At 31.6% G+C, this 12,220-nt stretch overlaps 1 protein-coding gene across 4 annotated transcripts; it reads right to left on the bottom strand.

Annotated features, from left to right (window-relative positions):
• Positions 1–6,415: 6,415 nt before the first annotated feature.
• Arfip (ADP ribosylation factor interacting protein arfaptin) lies at positions 6,416–10,351 on the bottom strand. 4 transcript variants are annotated; one of them, XM_014349416.2, is made up of 5 exons: positions 10,062–10,351; positions 9,217–9,458; positions 8,654–9,140; positions 8,414–8,591; positions 6,416–8,341 (listed from the first exon to the last, which is right to left on the bottom strand). In XM_014349416.2, exons 2-5 carry the CDS (start codon positions 9,437–9,439, stop codon positions 8,189–8,191), a joined length of 1,041 nt encoding a protein of 346 aa, XP_014204902.2. In that variant the 5' UTR covers positions 9,440–9,458; positions 10,062–10,351; the 3' UTR covers positions 6,416–8,188. The 4 variants fall into 4 exon arrangements, with proteins under 4 accessions (XP_014204902.2, XP_014204824.2, XP_089450303.1 ...); XM_014349338.2 differs by having other exon boundaries at positions 8,654–9,161; positions 9,229–9,458; XM_089594177.1 differs by having other exon boundaries at positions 9,229–9,458.
• Positions 10,352–12,220: the final 1,869 nt, after the last annotated feature.

Raw genomic sequence — 12,220 nt, 5'->3', positions numbered from 1 at the left:
CATATACATATAATGGAGGACTATTTATTGTATTTTATTATGATTATCGTAATTTTTTTTTTTTTTTTTGTAACCACAGTTTGTGAAACTGAGTGAATAAAAAAAAAATAAATAAATAAATAAATAGATGACAAATTAAAACAGAGAGTAAGAAATTTTTCGTGTGAAAAACGACGTGTTTATCATGTAAAACAGAGAAATCGTTATGATTCCGTTTGATTTACCAACAAAATCAAATAACGTCTAGGAGAAAATGAAATTTCTATAGTTTGACAATGACACAATCATGTGTTCGGTAATTAAATTATTAATCAATCCGCACGAGTAGAGCTTCCGAAAAAGTGACACAGATCTACCAACCAAAACAAATAAACTTTAAGATTCACGTTCTCTGTAAAAACTAAGTTCGAAGGTGGTAAACAGAGCAATATATCACGGTGTTTTTTCTTTTCTTTCTGACAATCAGAAAAACCCGTAATACACAACTTATGCATAATAAATATGGAATTTGGCGCCGTGAAAAAAAAAAGTCTGACTTCCGCTATCTAATAATAAAATCTAGATGACGAAAGATTTTCGGTTTTCGCGCCAATTTTTACGGATGATAAAAATAATAATAGCTGTAAGTTGGGGAAAAAAACAAAAAACAAAAAAAAAACAAACAACAAAACTAGTGCAATTATAAATTTAAAAGCAACCGATAATTGCGGGCCTTTCAACTCGGAAGCCTTGGCTCACAAAACTCGACTTAACGTAATAATACCTAATAAACGTTCTCACGGCTGTACCATTAAAAAATCTTTGCAATAATAAATAAACAGACGAGGATGACGAATGAAAAAAAAAATTCCGTCACGTCCTCGGCGGCATTTGCTTTGCGTTGGCGCACAATATGTGCAGAAAAGCGAAAAATCCATCTCGACGCGTCGAGGAAATAACGAGCCGGCAATTTGATTAGCCAGACAGCGAGGCGGTCGCGCTGTTGAGCTAATGCATAAAGTATGAATTTTTTTTTCTATCCAGTAGATGGATGTATAAAAAGAAATGGAAATTTTTAACAAAACTCGAACGAACAGGAATTCACTATTTGACGAACGTCTCGGGAAGAAATACGAATGTATAATATTCACGTAAACTGTGATAAATTTGTATGGATCGCGGTTTGAGCAAAAAAAAACACGGTATTCTTATGCTAATATACATCGGTTTGTCGTAAAAATTGAAAATTCCAATGCGTCGAATCAGCGAAAATGAATGAATGATTGTCAGAGTATTTCAAAGTCGGTCAAACAACTTGCATTGTATGTAACAAAAGTATACATAACGTACACGCGTGTCTCGGCGGATGAACACGTGCCTCTTTGTATGTATCCGACGTTGCGATTCTCCGCTATCGCATATATGATTTTTCCGAGTCGTATCTGCCGTTATGTCCGAGAGCGGATTTTTTCTTTCGTCTTATCGACCCTGATTTTTTTTTTCTCCTAGTAATAATAGTTGGAAAAAAAATATATTCTTGATTCATAATGAATTATTGTCGTTAGTGATGTAATAATTAACGTTTATGTGCTTAATTTGCATACGGTTTAATGGAAGTACAGCATAATAATACAAATAACTTTAACTTTGAGTCTTGGTTTCGAGAACATTTTGAGGATAATGAAAATTAAAACATGGAATGAAATAAAATAAACAATAAAAAAATAAATACAATTGTGGCTTGTGCAACAAACCGAATTGAATGATAAAATAATTGAAAGATTTAGGTAAAACTGAACTCGAAGTGAAACCTACGATTCTTTCATTCGGATGTAAAAATTATTAAGCTTTTAATTTCATTTTATTCAATTTTTTTTTTTTAATTTATTGAATAAAACAGTTTTCTTCTCCTATAGCAAGAAATAAAAATCGAATTCTCTTTTTGTCTTCATTAGTATAAGTAAGCAGAAATGCTTCAACTTCGATTCTTTTTAATTACCATATTTATCAATACTTTTTAAAATTCTAAATTTAAAAGCCATAGTCAATTTTCAGAGGAAAATTTACAACGCAATAAAAAAAACTTTTCCACCACACTAAATCAAACGATAAGCTCGACGTTCATCATTAAAAACCTGATAAGCAATATCTTTTTCAGGGTACATACCTATAAAAAAACCACAAAAAGCCTCTACGCAAAAAAAAATCACCGTGAAAACCACTTTTCGGGGCTCTACTCATGTGGCGGAAAAAAAAAATTATAAGTAAATTATAAAATGCGTGTGCACGCCTATAAATGCGGCTCCACGTAACGACATCATCTTACTTGCGTCCCTACTTTTGTCTTTGTGCTAATCGCATCATATATAGATATCCTATCGATATAGATATGAAATAAAAATATTTAAACTTTTACGTAGAGTATTTGTAAGGCCGAAAGTAAGATTTAAACACAAAAAAAATAAAAAATAAAATTTGAAAAGATTTTACAAAATAAAATTCATATGTACATCATCGGTTTATTTTTAATTAATTTAATTATATAATTAATAAATTTATATTATGTGAAAGTACATTTTCACGAAACAAGCTATTAAAAGTTTCTCAGGCTATTTATTATCGTGCTATTATATTGATTAGTGCACGTATTTTCAACTGAATTCTTAGTGATGTATAAAAATGGTTTCTTTATTACAACTTTCTTTCTTATACTGATAAACTTGTATATATATATATATTTGTGTGCTTTTGAAAAATTTTTCTTTCTCAATTTCAATTAATTTTAATGCATATTTATTTACGAAAGGCTTGCAACTTGACATGCAAAAACGATTAATAGGTGTTTACGTGTGCATCGGGGCATTGTGGATATAAAATAGAATTTCATTACACACACTTGTACCCATGTATTATAGGCGCAGTAATTATCAATGCATGACTAGTTTTTAGCGTTAAAAACAAAAAAAAAAAACAAAAAAAAAAACTCAACCTAATGTTCTACTACTCATTACGAAGGGCATCACCACAAATCTCGATGAAAAAAGCATTGTGATCAAATTCGATTCGTATATATTTGAAGCTAATGAAATAAATACGTATTCGGTATATATGTATAGTATAATGTTTGCGTAGCTAATTATTATAAACATAAAATATTATAGGTGTACGCATCATTTGGACCGTATGCTACTGTGTAAGCGCTAACATTACAATTGTAATTTTAAGAAGTACGAGTTAGAATCCTACGCAACAATTTCTTATTGAGCAAAAAATTCAGTTTAGAAAAAATAAATTTTGTAAATTATGAGGATGAAGGGGGCGAGAAACAAATTGGTTTTCTTAAACGTTCGAACTTGCTGTCGGCTAAAAGTGTTCATTATTTTTTGTCCATAGGGGGTCAAAATCTTTGTTAGAAGATCGACAGCATGCGAAAGTAACTTTGAATATTTGATGCAATTTTTAATTAATTATAAGGTAATGAAAGCATGTGATTATTAGGTACGTTCATGTACAGAAAAATCAATCTTTTCTCGCCTTTTTCTTTAATTTTTTTTTTTTTGTAGTCTAAAAGAAACCATATTTTTAGTCGAAAGTGATACTAATATTGTCTCGTCTTTTTGTTTCTATATAGAAATATTTATTTGAATAAAAATAAGCTAATAAAATTATTACTACAATAGGTATTAAAAAATCTTATGATTAAGTTACACGTAAAGTTACAGTTATTTACGTATTAAATAAAAACCTGGTTCGAAAAGTGTATTTTCAATGTAACTGTAAATAACAACATTAACTTTAGATTCTGTAATCATGTACGAGAGGCTTGTCAAAATTTTTATTCATCGCTCGGGCAGTAGTGCGCGTGAATATAGATATTGTGAAAATACACATTATTGTAGAGAATGGGCCTGCTCAAATTATAATTAAATGTACAAAGGACTCAATTTTGTGTAGAATGCAATGGGTCGTAAGGAAAATCAACAAAAAAAAATAAATAAATAAAAAATAGAAAGTACGATATGTGTAACCAAGTGAATTTAGTTATGTAATAGCAAAGAAAATATTTATAAACCGCAGATATATCTATGCGAGACCAGTAGCAAAATGTACCTTTTTATTAGCTTGTACGTGTATGTCTAACAGAAACAAGAACTATAGAAACTAAGATCCTCTCGAGAAGAAAATTTCTAAGCTACACAATAACAATAATAATAATAATATTGTAGCACTAGTAAATTCATAAAACACATAATACATTTGTAGATAAAAAAAAGAAAAAAAATGAATAAATGAATCGCATAAACGAAAAAAAAAGTAACGATGAAATGTAATCACGCGTGTATTCGTTTATATACATTTTAAGTATGAGCATGTGTGTAAAAGAATTACTTCGTAAAACAAAAAAATAAATAAAAAAAAAAACTATTAACCCTCGATTTCGCCGTTGTAGAGCGAAACACTAATATATATGTATGCAAAAGGAAAGAAATTGTGGAAAAAAATAATAAACAAATAAATAAAAGAATAAAAAGAAAAAATGTGACGTGCGTGTGCACCTTGGCCCAAAACTGCAATTTTAGAAGATTACGAGGAAAAGAGTACATACAGAAGAAAAGGATATCAAGTATTAATTATACAACTACAAAAAAATAGAAATCAAGATCACATGTAGATTATTTATATATTTATGGCGCAAGTTATTATTGATCTTAATTAATTGATTAATTAATTACTTGCTAATGGAATACTTGAAGAAAAAAAAGACGAGCACGTGATTTCTTGTTCTTCACATGGATAAATACAAATATATATATATTTATTTTAAACGAAAAATGATTTGTATGCGAGCAGAGAATGCGAATGTGTTCTATTATGTTAATTATAAAATTGCACAAGCAATAAATCGATGATTTGTGCGAGAAATAGAAAAAGCGAGATTGTTGAAATATTTACGTCAAAAATAAAGAAAACGAGAATTTTTTTTTTTTTGCGAAACAAGAATAAAAGAGAAGGGACGGCCTGTAACTGGGACGTACGTTAATCTCTTGGGGTAACAAACAATGGGCTCTTTGAAAATCGAAGGCTCACGGCAGCGTACAAACACAAAAAAAAAAAAAAAAAAAAAATTATAATGATAATAAAAAATAAATTAATTAAACAAAAGATTTCCATCGAGTTTGATGTTTTTTTAACCACTACTATATACAGGTATAAATATAAGTAGGATATAAACAATAAAATATGAGCGAAATACCACTCACTATTAATTACAGATTGAGTTATAAATATATTGTTGTTTAAGAGTCTCATATCCAACAATGATGCTGAAAAAATAATTTATACCAACAAATAAAAATCATAAGTATTACACAACAATAACAAAAACAAAAACACAGTGCACACAGAGTACGTGAAAAAGATGGTATGGAATTAATAAAGTGCAATTGATAAATTCCACACTTTGCATATCGTTTCCCTCCGACAATCCTATGATATTTAAAATCCCGTATAGTTTATTGCTGTGTTATAGTGTTGGTAACACAAAGTAAGAATGGACTCGACCATTGTTAAAAAAAAAAAAAAAAAAAAAAAAAAAAAAATTAAAATACCCCTCAAAACGAGTGTCATTTTACTCATTTTTCACGTTTGAGTAAAAACGAAGAGAATTTCACCCTCAGCAGAAACTTCATCTCTCCTACATCCTTATAAAAGTATTGAAAAAACGTAATATCCTCCAGAGCTCTCATTCCCCTATTTGCATTCACGTCGACTCGACCAGCACATTCAGTCATGGAACGACCGTAAGTCCTCGGATATGGAAGCGCACGAGTAGGGAGGAATAAGGTACACGTATACGTATGTCGCGTGTCCACATGGTGTTCACGCGTAGGGGGGAAGGTGTGAAAAAGTCGATAACGTCGAGCTGCTGAATCATATGCGTGTTGCTACGGGTGAGCTTACCTTCTGGCTGGATCGATTTTTCAAGCTCTGTAAGGGTAGAATTTTCTTTTTTTTTCTTTTTTTTTTAATCATACATAAAAATGAACGAAACTTATAAAACATTCTTTTTATTTTTCAAGTGACACGTGCGAAAATGTACAGTGTATTTCTAAACTGATTTGTAAACTTATATATATTTTTTTCTCTAACGTAAAAACACTTTAAAGAAAAAAAAGTGATGAATAAAAAAAGCTATTTTTATACTGTGTAAAGAAACTCAAAAATACAATAACGCTTGTTAAATACTGTTACGAAAATCACTCGGCAAAAACAAAGCAACATTAATGACCTTGCATTAATAAAAATGCGTAATTGATCGTTGCTTAAAAAAATTAAAATCATTAACGTAACGAGTCTCTCGATTGCATATGAGCTTATACTACAGTTAGTACACCATCATATGTTTTATAAAATAATAATAGAAATTAACTGTGTAATTTTTTTCGTTCATGCAACAACAACGTCGCTACGAAATCTTTTATTTCGTACTACTTTTCCTCGCATTAAAAACAGAATCTTATTTGTTTTAGTTATATGTTGCTGCTTTTGTGATGATGTAAGTCTTGTAACACAAAATTAGGTATTTTTAATTTTTTCTATTGAATTTTGCGTTGTAATGTTTTAGTCCCCATGCAAAGCTCCAATACCACACAAACGTGAAGGAACATTCTTTTAAACTACTTTCTTTACACTGTTTTCTCCGTTGTTTTGTTCAATACAATTTTTATATTTTATGTAAGAATTTATTTGTTCATTGAAATTTAGTTAATATTTTTAGACGAGTTCAAGCTACTATTGCTTAATACCACATTCAATTTTTTTTTTTTAATAGTTAAAAACTCATAAAACAATACCGATTTAATGAAAAATCATTACCTAAATTTCAATGAAACTACACTTTATATTTTGCCATACAATATCTTTATTAATTAGTTATTTATGACGTTATCAAAATTTCACATGTAAGTTTCTGTTGAGAAGGCTAACGCCATTTACATCTCGTGAAGTATTAAATAATAAATATAATTGATAATAAAAATAAATTAATTAGAATAGTAATTTAGACATTTTGTTTGTCACAAAAATTAAAATTATACTTTTCTACATTTAAATTAGAATTGTTTTCCTTTCTTTTCCCTATACAAATAGTGCAAAGAGTACCAAAGTACAAACGCTTTTTTTCACACCGATTTATAAGTAGGTTTTGAAAGCAAACCTTTAAATATTTTTTAAATCTGTCAGCTAATATATAATACGCATTATAAATGCAAAACATTTTTCAATTTACTTTTTACGACTTCACGGTATTATGCTTTACAGTTATAAACAATTGGAAGTCGTAAACTGCTTGACTAGCGTCGTATTTTTGTTTTTGTTACTGTTGGACATACTTATTTTGCAATAACATTGAGCCTGATATTTGCAGTCGATACTCAATCACAGATGAGCAAAAGCAAACGTGGAACTTTCGACTTGCTTTATTCCAACAGAAGACTTTTCGTTAGAAAAAGATAACTGAGTATAAATTTTATATTTACTCATCTTCCATTGAGTTTAATTAGTATTAGACTTTTAAATTGATAAGCCTAACTCTGAAAGTAGTTTTCTTGTGTACAGAAACACTCATAAGTTCAGTTGAGATTGTTTTTCCCACGAGTTTCAATTTTAAAAATAACGAAAAACATTTTACTTACATCCCTCAACAAACTATGAAATTTTTGGCAATGTAGAAAAATATTAGGTTTATCACTTTTCAACTTTATTCTAACTATGCACGTCATTATTGATAAATTACTGTTCAGTTAACTTTACTACCTATAATTCTATGAAAATTATCTGAAAGGAAATTTAATATACTTCAACAATTACAATTTTTCGATGAATTTTGCAATTAATATTTTAAATCTCGTTGAAAACTTTGATTTGAAGTGTAAAACTTATAAGGGTACTGTACATTCAAAAAAAACATTGTCACCCGTTTTCAAATCCTAACTACAGATACTTTTGTATAATCAAATGCAAGAATATCGAGTTTTCCTATAAACATTTTCTTTTTTCATTTACTTTTACATACCAATCATGGAGTGCCGTGTCTCCATTTTTATCCTCTTCCTTTCCCCTATTTTTAAGACGTAGCTGAGCACATCTTAATCCACGGATTCGAGGGTTCGGTTGTTTTAGGAATGTATGAATCAATCCTCCAGCGAAATTACTGTTCCAGCCAAGAGGACAGTGACGAGTTTGGGGACTTGACTTTTATGTTGAATTGCTTCAAAGTTGCTTCTAATGCAGTTTGATTGCCAGAAAAGTAAGCTGATACAGCATTATGGAAGAGCAGCAGTTGCTTATGCATCACTTTGATCTGTAATTAAATAAAAATATGAGAATTCAAGAATACAAAAATGCAACACTCAATATTTATCTTAAAACTTACCCTGTTTTCATCAAGAAACTTTAATTTTATTGACACATCTGAGCGTAATTTTTCAAAGTTTTGCTTGTGTAACTCATAATTTTGTTGCGCATCCTCCATTCTCCCATCATTGGTTCCATCAGACTTGGCATCCTGAGCTAAAATTTCCAAGTCTGTTCTGTATGCATCATATTCTATTCTGTAATACAAAAATCGTTTATTACTTCTATTGATTACTACTTTTTCAAAATAAACGTATACCTAGCAGTTTCATATTGTCTGACAGTGAGAAGGGTATCCTCAATCGTCTTATTGCAAAGAGTATTAACAGACGAGACAAAGAAGTTTAAGGCCCCTAAGAGTGTCTCTCCGTTCTTGGTCAGGTTTCTCTGTGTTTCAGCATTGTACAGAAATTCTTCTTGAAGTTCAGGCGACTTTTGTGCTAATTCAGAAAAAGCTTCGCCGAGAGCGTGCTGTGTTTGAACTACGTGATGAAAATGAGAGGCGAGAGCCCGAGATAATCTCAACAGATTGCAGTACTTTTTCTGAGTATCACGCAGTAGTTCTATTTGAGTTTCTAACTCTGAGTCTATGGTGCGCGAAGTTTTGCCAAACGTCTCATAAACACGCTGCTTTGTGCACTTGTAAGTAGAAATGCTCCAGTTCTTTATTGTTTCAATTTTACTCTGAGCTGAACGCAATCCCTGAGCATCTCCGTTTTGTACTGGTGAACTTGGAGTTGTGGTCACTGAATCATTACAGAAAAATACTTATACTACAGTTTAAACAGATTTGTTCTGTAAATTAAAATACGGATGACTTACGTGTATACTCACATGATGGAGACGAATATGCATTGACAGTCAAATTCATGGTTGCTGGTCTTGTTGCCGACTGACTGTCTTTTGATCTATTATTGTTAGGCACATGTGGGGGTGGTGTGCCAGAATGAACTGCTCCGTCACTTTCGTTCAACGATGGGGCATCTTTCAACATTTCATGAATGCTACGTTCCATCACTGGAGATGTGACACTTGCCTGAGACATAACTTGGTAAATCAACAACCTGAAAACCAAATGTGAAATGTTATTAAATTTTCTATTAATAATGTTTATTTTGACACAAAATTCAATTTACTTCAGTTTGGATGCAATGGACTAAGTTTAGTAGATCAGGTACAAGTACAATGTGAAAGATTATTGAATGGTAATGATGCAATATTGTTTTCATGAATGAGGCGCCCGTATCGCAAAAATTAACGATCCCCCACGATGTCGACCGACGACGACATTGATTTCTCAATCACAACCCAAATAAGGCAACAAACGTGTGTCAACCTTTTTCTCGCGTACAATAGAAAGTGACATCAACATAACACAATAATAACCTGAAATCGGCCCGTAACACTAGTATAACATCTACGATTTACGTTTACTAGAAAAAACAAATTTGCAATATGATTCCCACTAAACACCTTGACCACAAATTAACATATTCGAACATTTCGAACACTCAAAATATCAATCGAATGCACGAATACTCGAACGCAATGAACTTGATGCTCATAGAACACTTTTGACAGTCCTCAACGAGTCGAGAGATTAACCGAAAACTTCAGGTACCTACTTACTGATCTTACTATAGTAAGATTAAATAATAAGTACTTACTTGCCCTCGCGAATCGTTACAATCTCATAACGTCGTTTGTTATTGATGAATCTCTTTGATTGTTTTCACACGGCGCAGGATAGTTGATATTGACACACGCACGAGCCACTGTACATATGTAGGTGTGTATATAAGTTCACCAATCAGTGCCAATCACTCTCGAGATATCCTGATGGGCGAGAGAGAGCTCCTAGGGCGCGGCGAATAAGGGTAAGAATTTACTAACAATAAGTACTTAGTAATAATAAGTTAACTGTTTTGTTTGACTTTCGTCGTGCTGTGGTGTGTTTGTGTCGTCTTTAGCATGTACACACATACACAGGTACAGTCTTTTTACATAATATATAATGTGAAAACATATAGAGATATTAGGATGCGAGGCGATTACTTATGTTCGTTGCCGTCGTTGAGACACCTTTTGAATTTTCGAGGAATCGCGAATAGGTCAGTGAATGTTTGTCATTTCTCGTTTGTAGGTTAAAGTGGAAAGGTACGCATCGACGTTTTCAAAAATTCTTTTTTCATCATTGATGCGGATTTAGAAAAAAGTTAGTGTACGCATGATAATAACGTGTTATTAATTGCGTTTTAACGCTGACGACTAAATTATTAATTACAAACTGAAGAATCGTTGAATTTTATCTTCATAACCTGTGATGGAATTTAATTTTTTTTAATGTGATAATTTTGTTTAGGTTATTGAATATTATGGCGATAAAAAAGTGGTAATGGATGAAGATTACTTGACAAAGTGAATAAATAGTCTTGTTTTTTTACTAAATTCAATTCTCGTCAAATATTGTGGAAAACAATAGATTTTACCGGTAAAGTAGGCATTGTTAATTATTTTGTTCATAAGTATTTTTATTCTTAATGGTCATTTATTTTGTTTGATTTTTATTGCATTTTTAAGGTATATCCGCATTCAATCCTCATGAAAAACGCTGCATCACCTCAAATACGTGAAGATTTTGGATTATTGTCTGTTGGTCAGCCAGATTTTACCATTATTTAAGGCTGTAGAAGTTACGGTTTTGATACTAGAGGTAGGTACATACGTTTTTTAACTTGAATGAAACAACGTTTAGTATAGAAAATGTTTGCGAGGTATTAAAACACGTTTCATAGTCCTCGAATGCAAATTTTTATTATTAAAAACTTAATGATTGCTACACAGTGAATCCTCACGACAGTGTGTTACTGTAAATGTAAACTTTTGCATAAGAATATTTCCAACAAAACTGATCAAGAAATTTAGTTGGTGGTATACTTAGTCAAAAAATATACATTTTGTATACATAAGTACTTATTTTGTTCATGAAAAATTCCTATGGTAGTTTGGATCTCTTTTTGCAAAACATTTTCTATACCGAGCATATCATTTTTTTTATGCATCCACCAGAACTATTACATTGCACAGAGTAAGCGAACTGTTTTCGTGTAATAAGCTCGCGGTTTATTACCCTTTTTATTGAGACTGAAGCCAAAGAAATTAGGAGACAAAAAAAAAGCCCAAAGAAACAAAGCAAAAACAGCGATCGAGGTAACAGCCGATTCTTTCAAACGCGACAATCAAGAGCGAGGTTTCTTGCCCTTTTGTATCTCTTTGCGAACAAGCAAGCAAGTAAGTACTCGTTGATGTAATTCTATTTGCGGGTCTCACCGAAAACGGTCAACGAGGTCAGTGCAACTTGCTCTTCTCGCGCGTACACGCGTGTATGTATGTAGGCAACAAAAAAAAAAAAAAAAAAAAACGAGCGGACCAAAAAAAGAGGGAGGATTAAACAATAATGCTAATGGAGCAACGAAGGGTACATCCTTGAGCTAGCACCTTTTACCGTATCCTTTATTTTTTTGATTTTTTTAATTACAACCGTTTCGTAATGGACTCTTGATATACGTAACGATTACGTACGTGTAACCGATAGTATGTATATACATATACATAAGCGCGTAATCGGCACTCACGAGACCAAAGTGGTTCTACGTTCTGGGAAACACACGCACGTGTTGTGCATAGCATAGATTCTCCCAGTCGAAGATGTAAGTTTGGTCAATAATCGTAAAACTCTTAAAACTGAAGAAAAACTGTTGAAAAAGTTTTGACCATTGTTATCTATAAAATCGGGTACATCAGCTGGGCCGGCACAACTATATCT

This window comes from Copidosoma floridanum, unplaced genomic scaffold, assembly GCF_036245765.1.
Source record: "Copidosoma floridanum isolate Cflo_tuat_1 unplaced genomic scaffold, Cflo_Japanese_pri ptg000021l, whole genome shotgun sequence".
In the NCBI taxonomy this organism is placed as follows: domain Eukaryota; kingdom Metazoa; phylum Arthropoda; class Insecta; order Hymenoptera; family Encyrtidae; genus Copidosoma; species Copidosoma floridanum.
The sequence above is the reverse complement of the archived record's forward strand: the minus strand, read 5'-3'. Positions and strand labels throughout refer to the sequence as shown.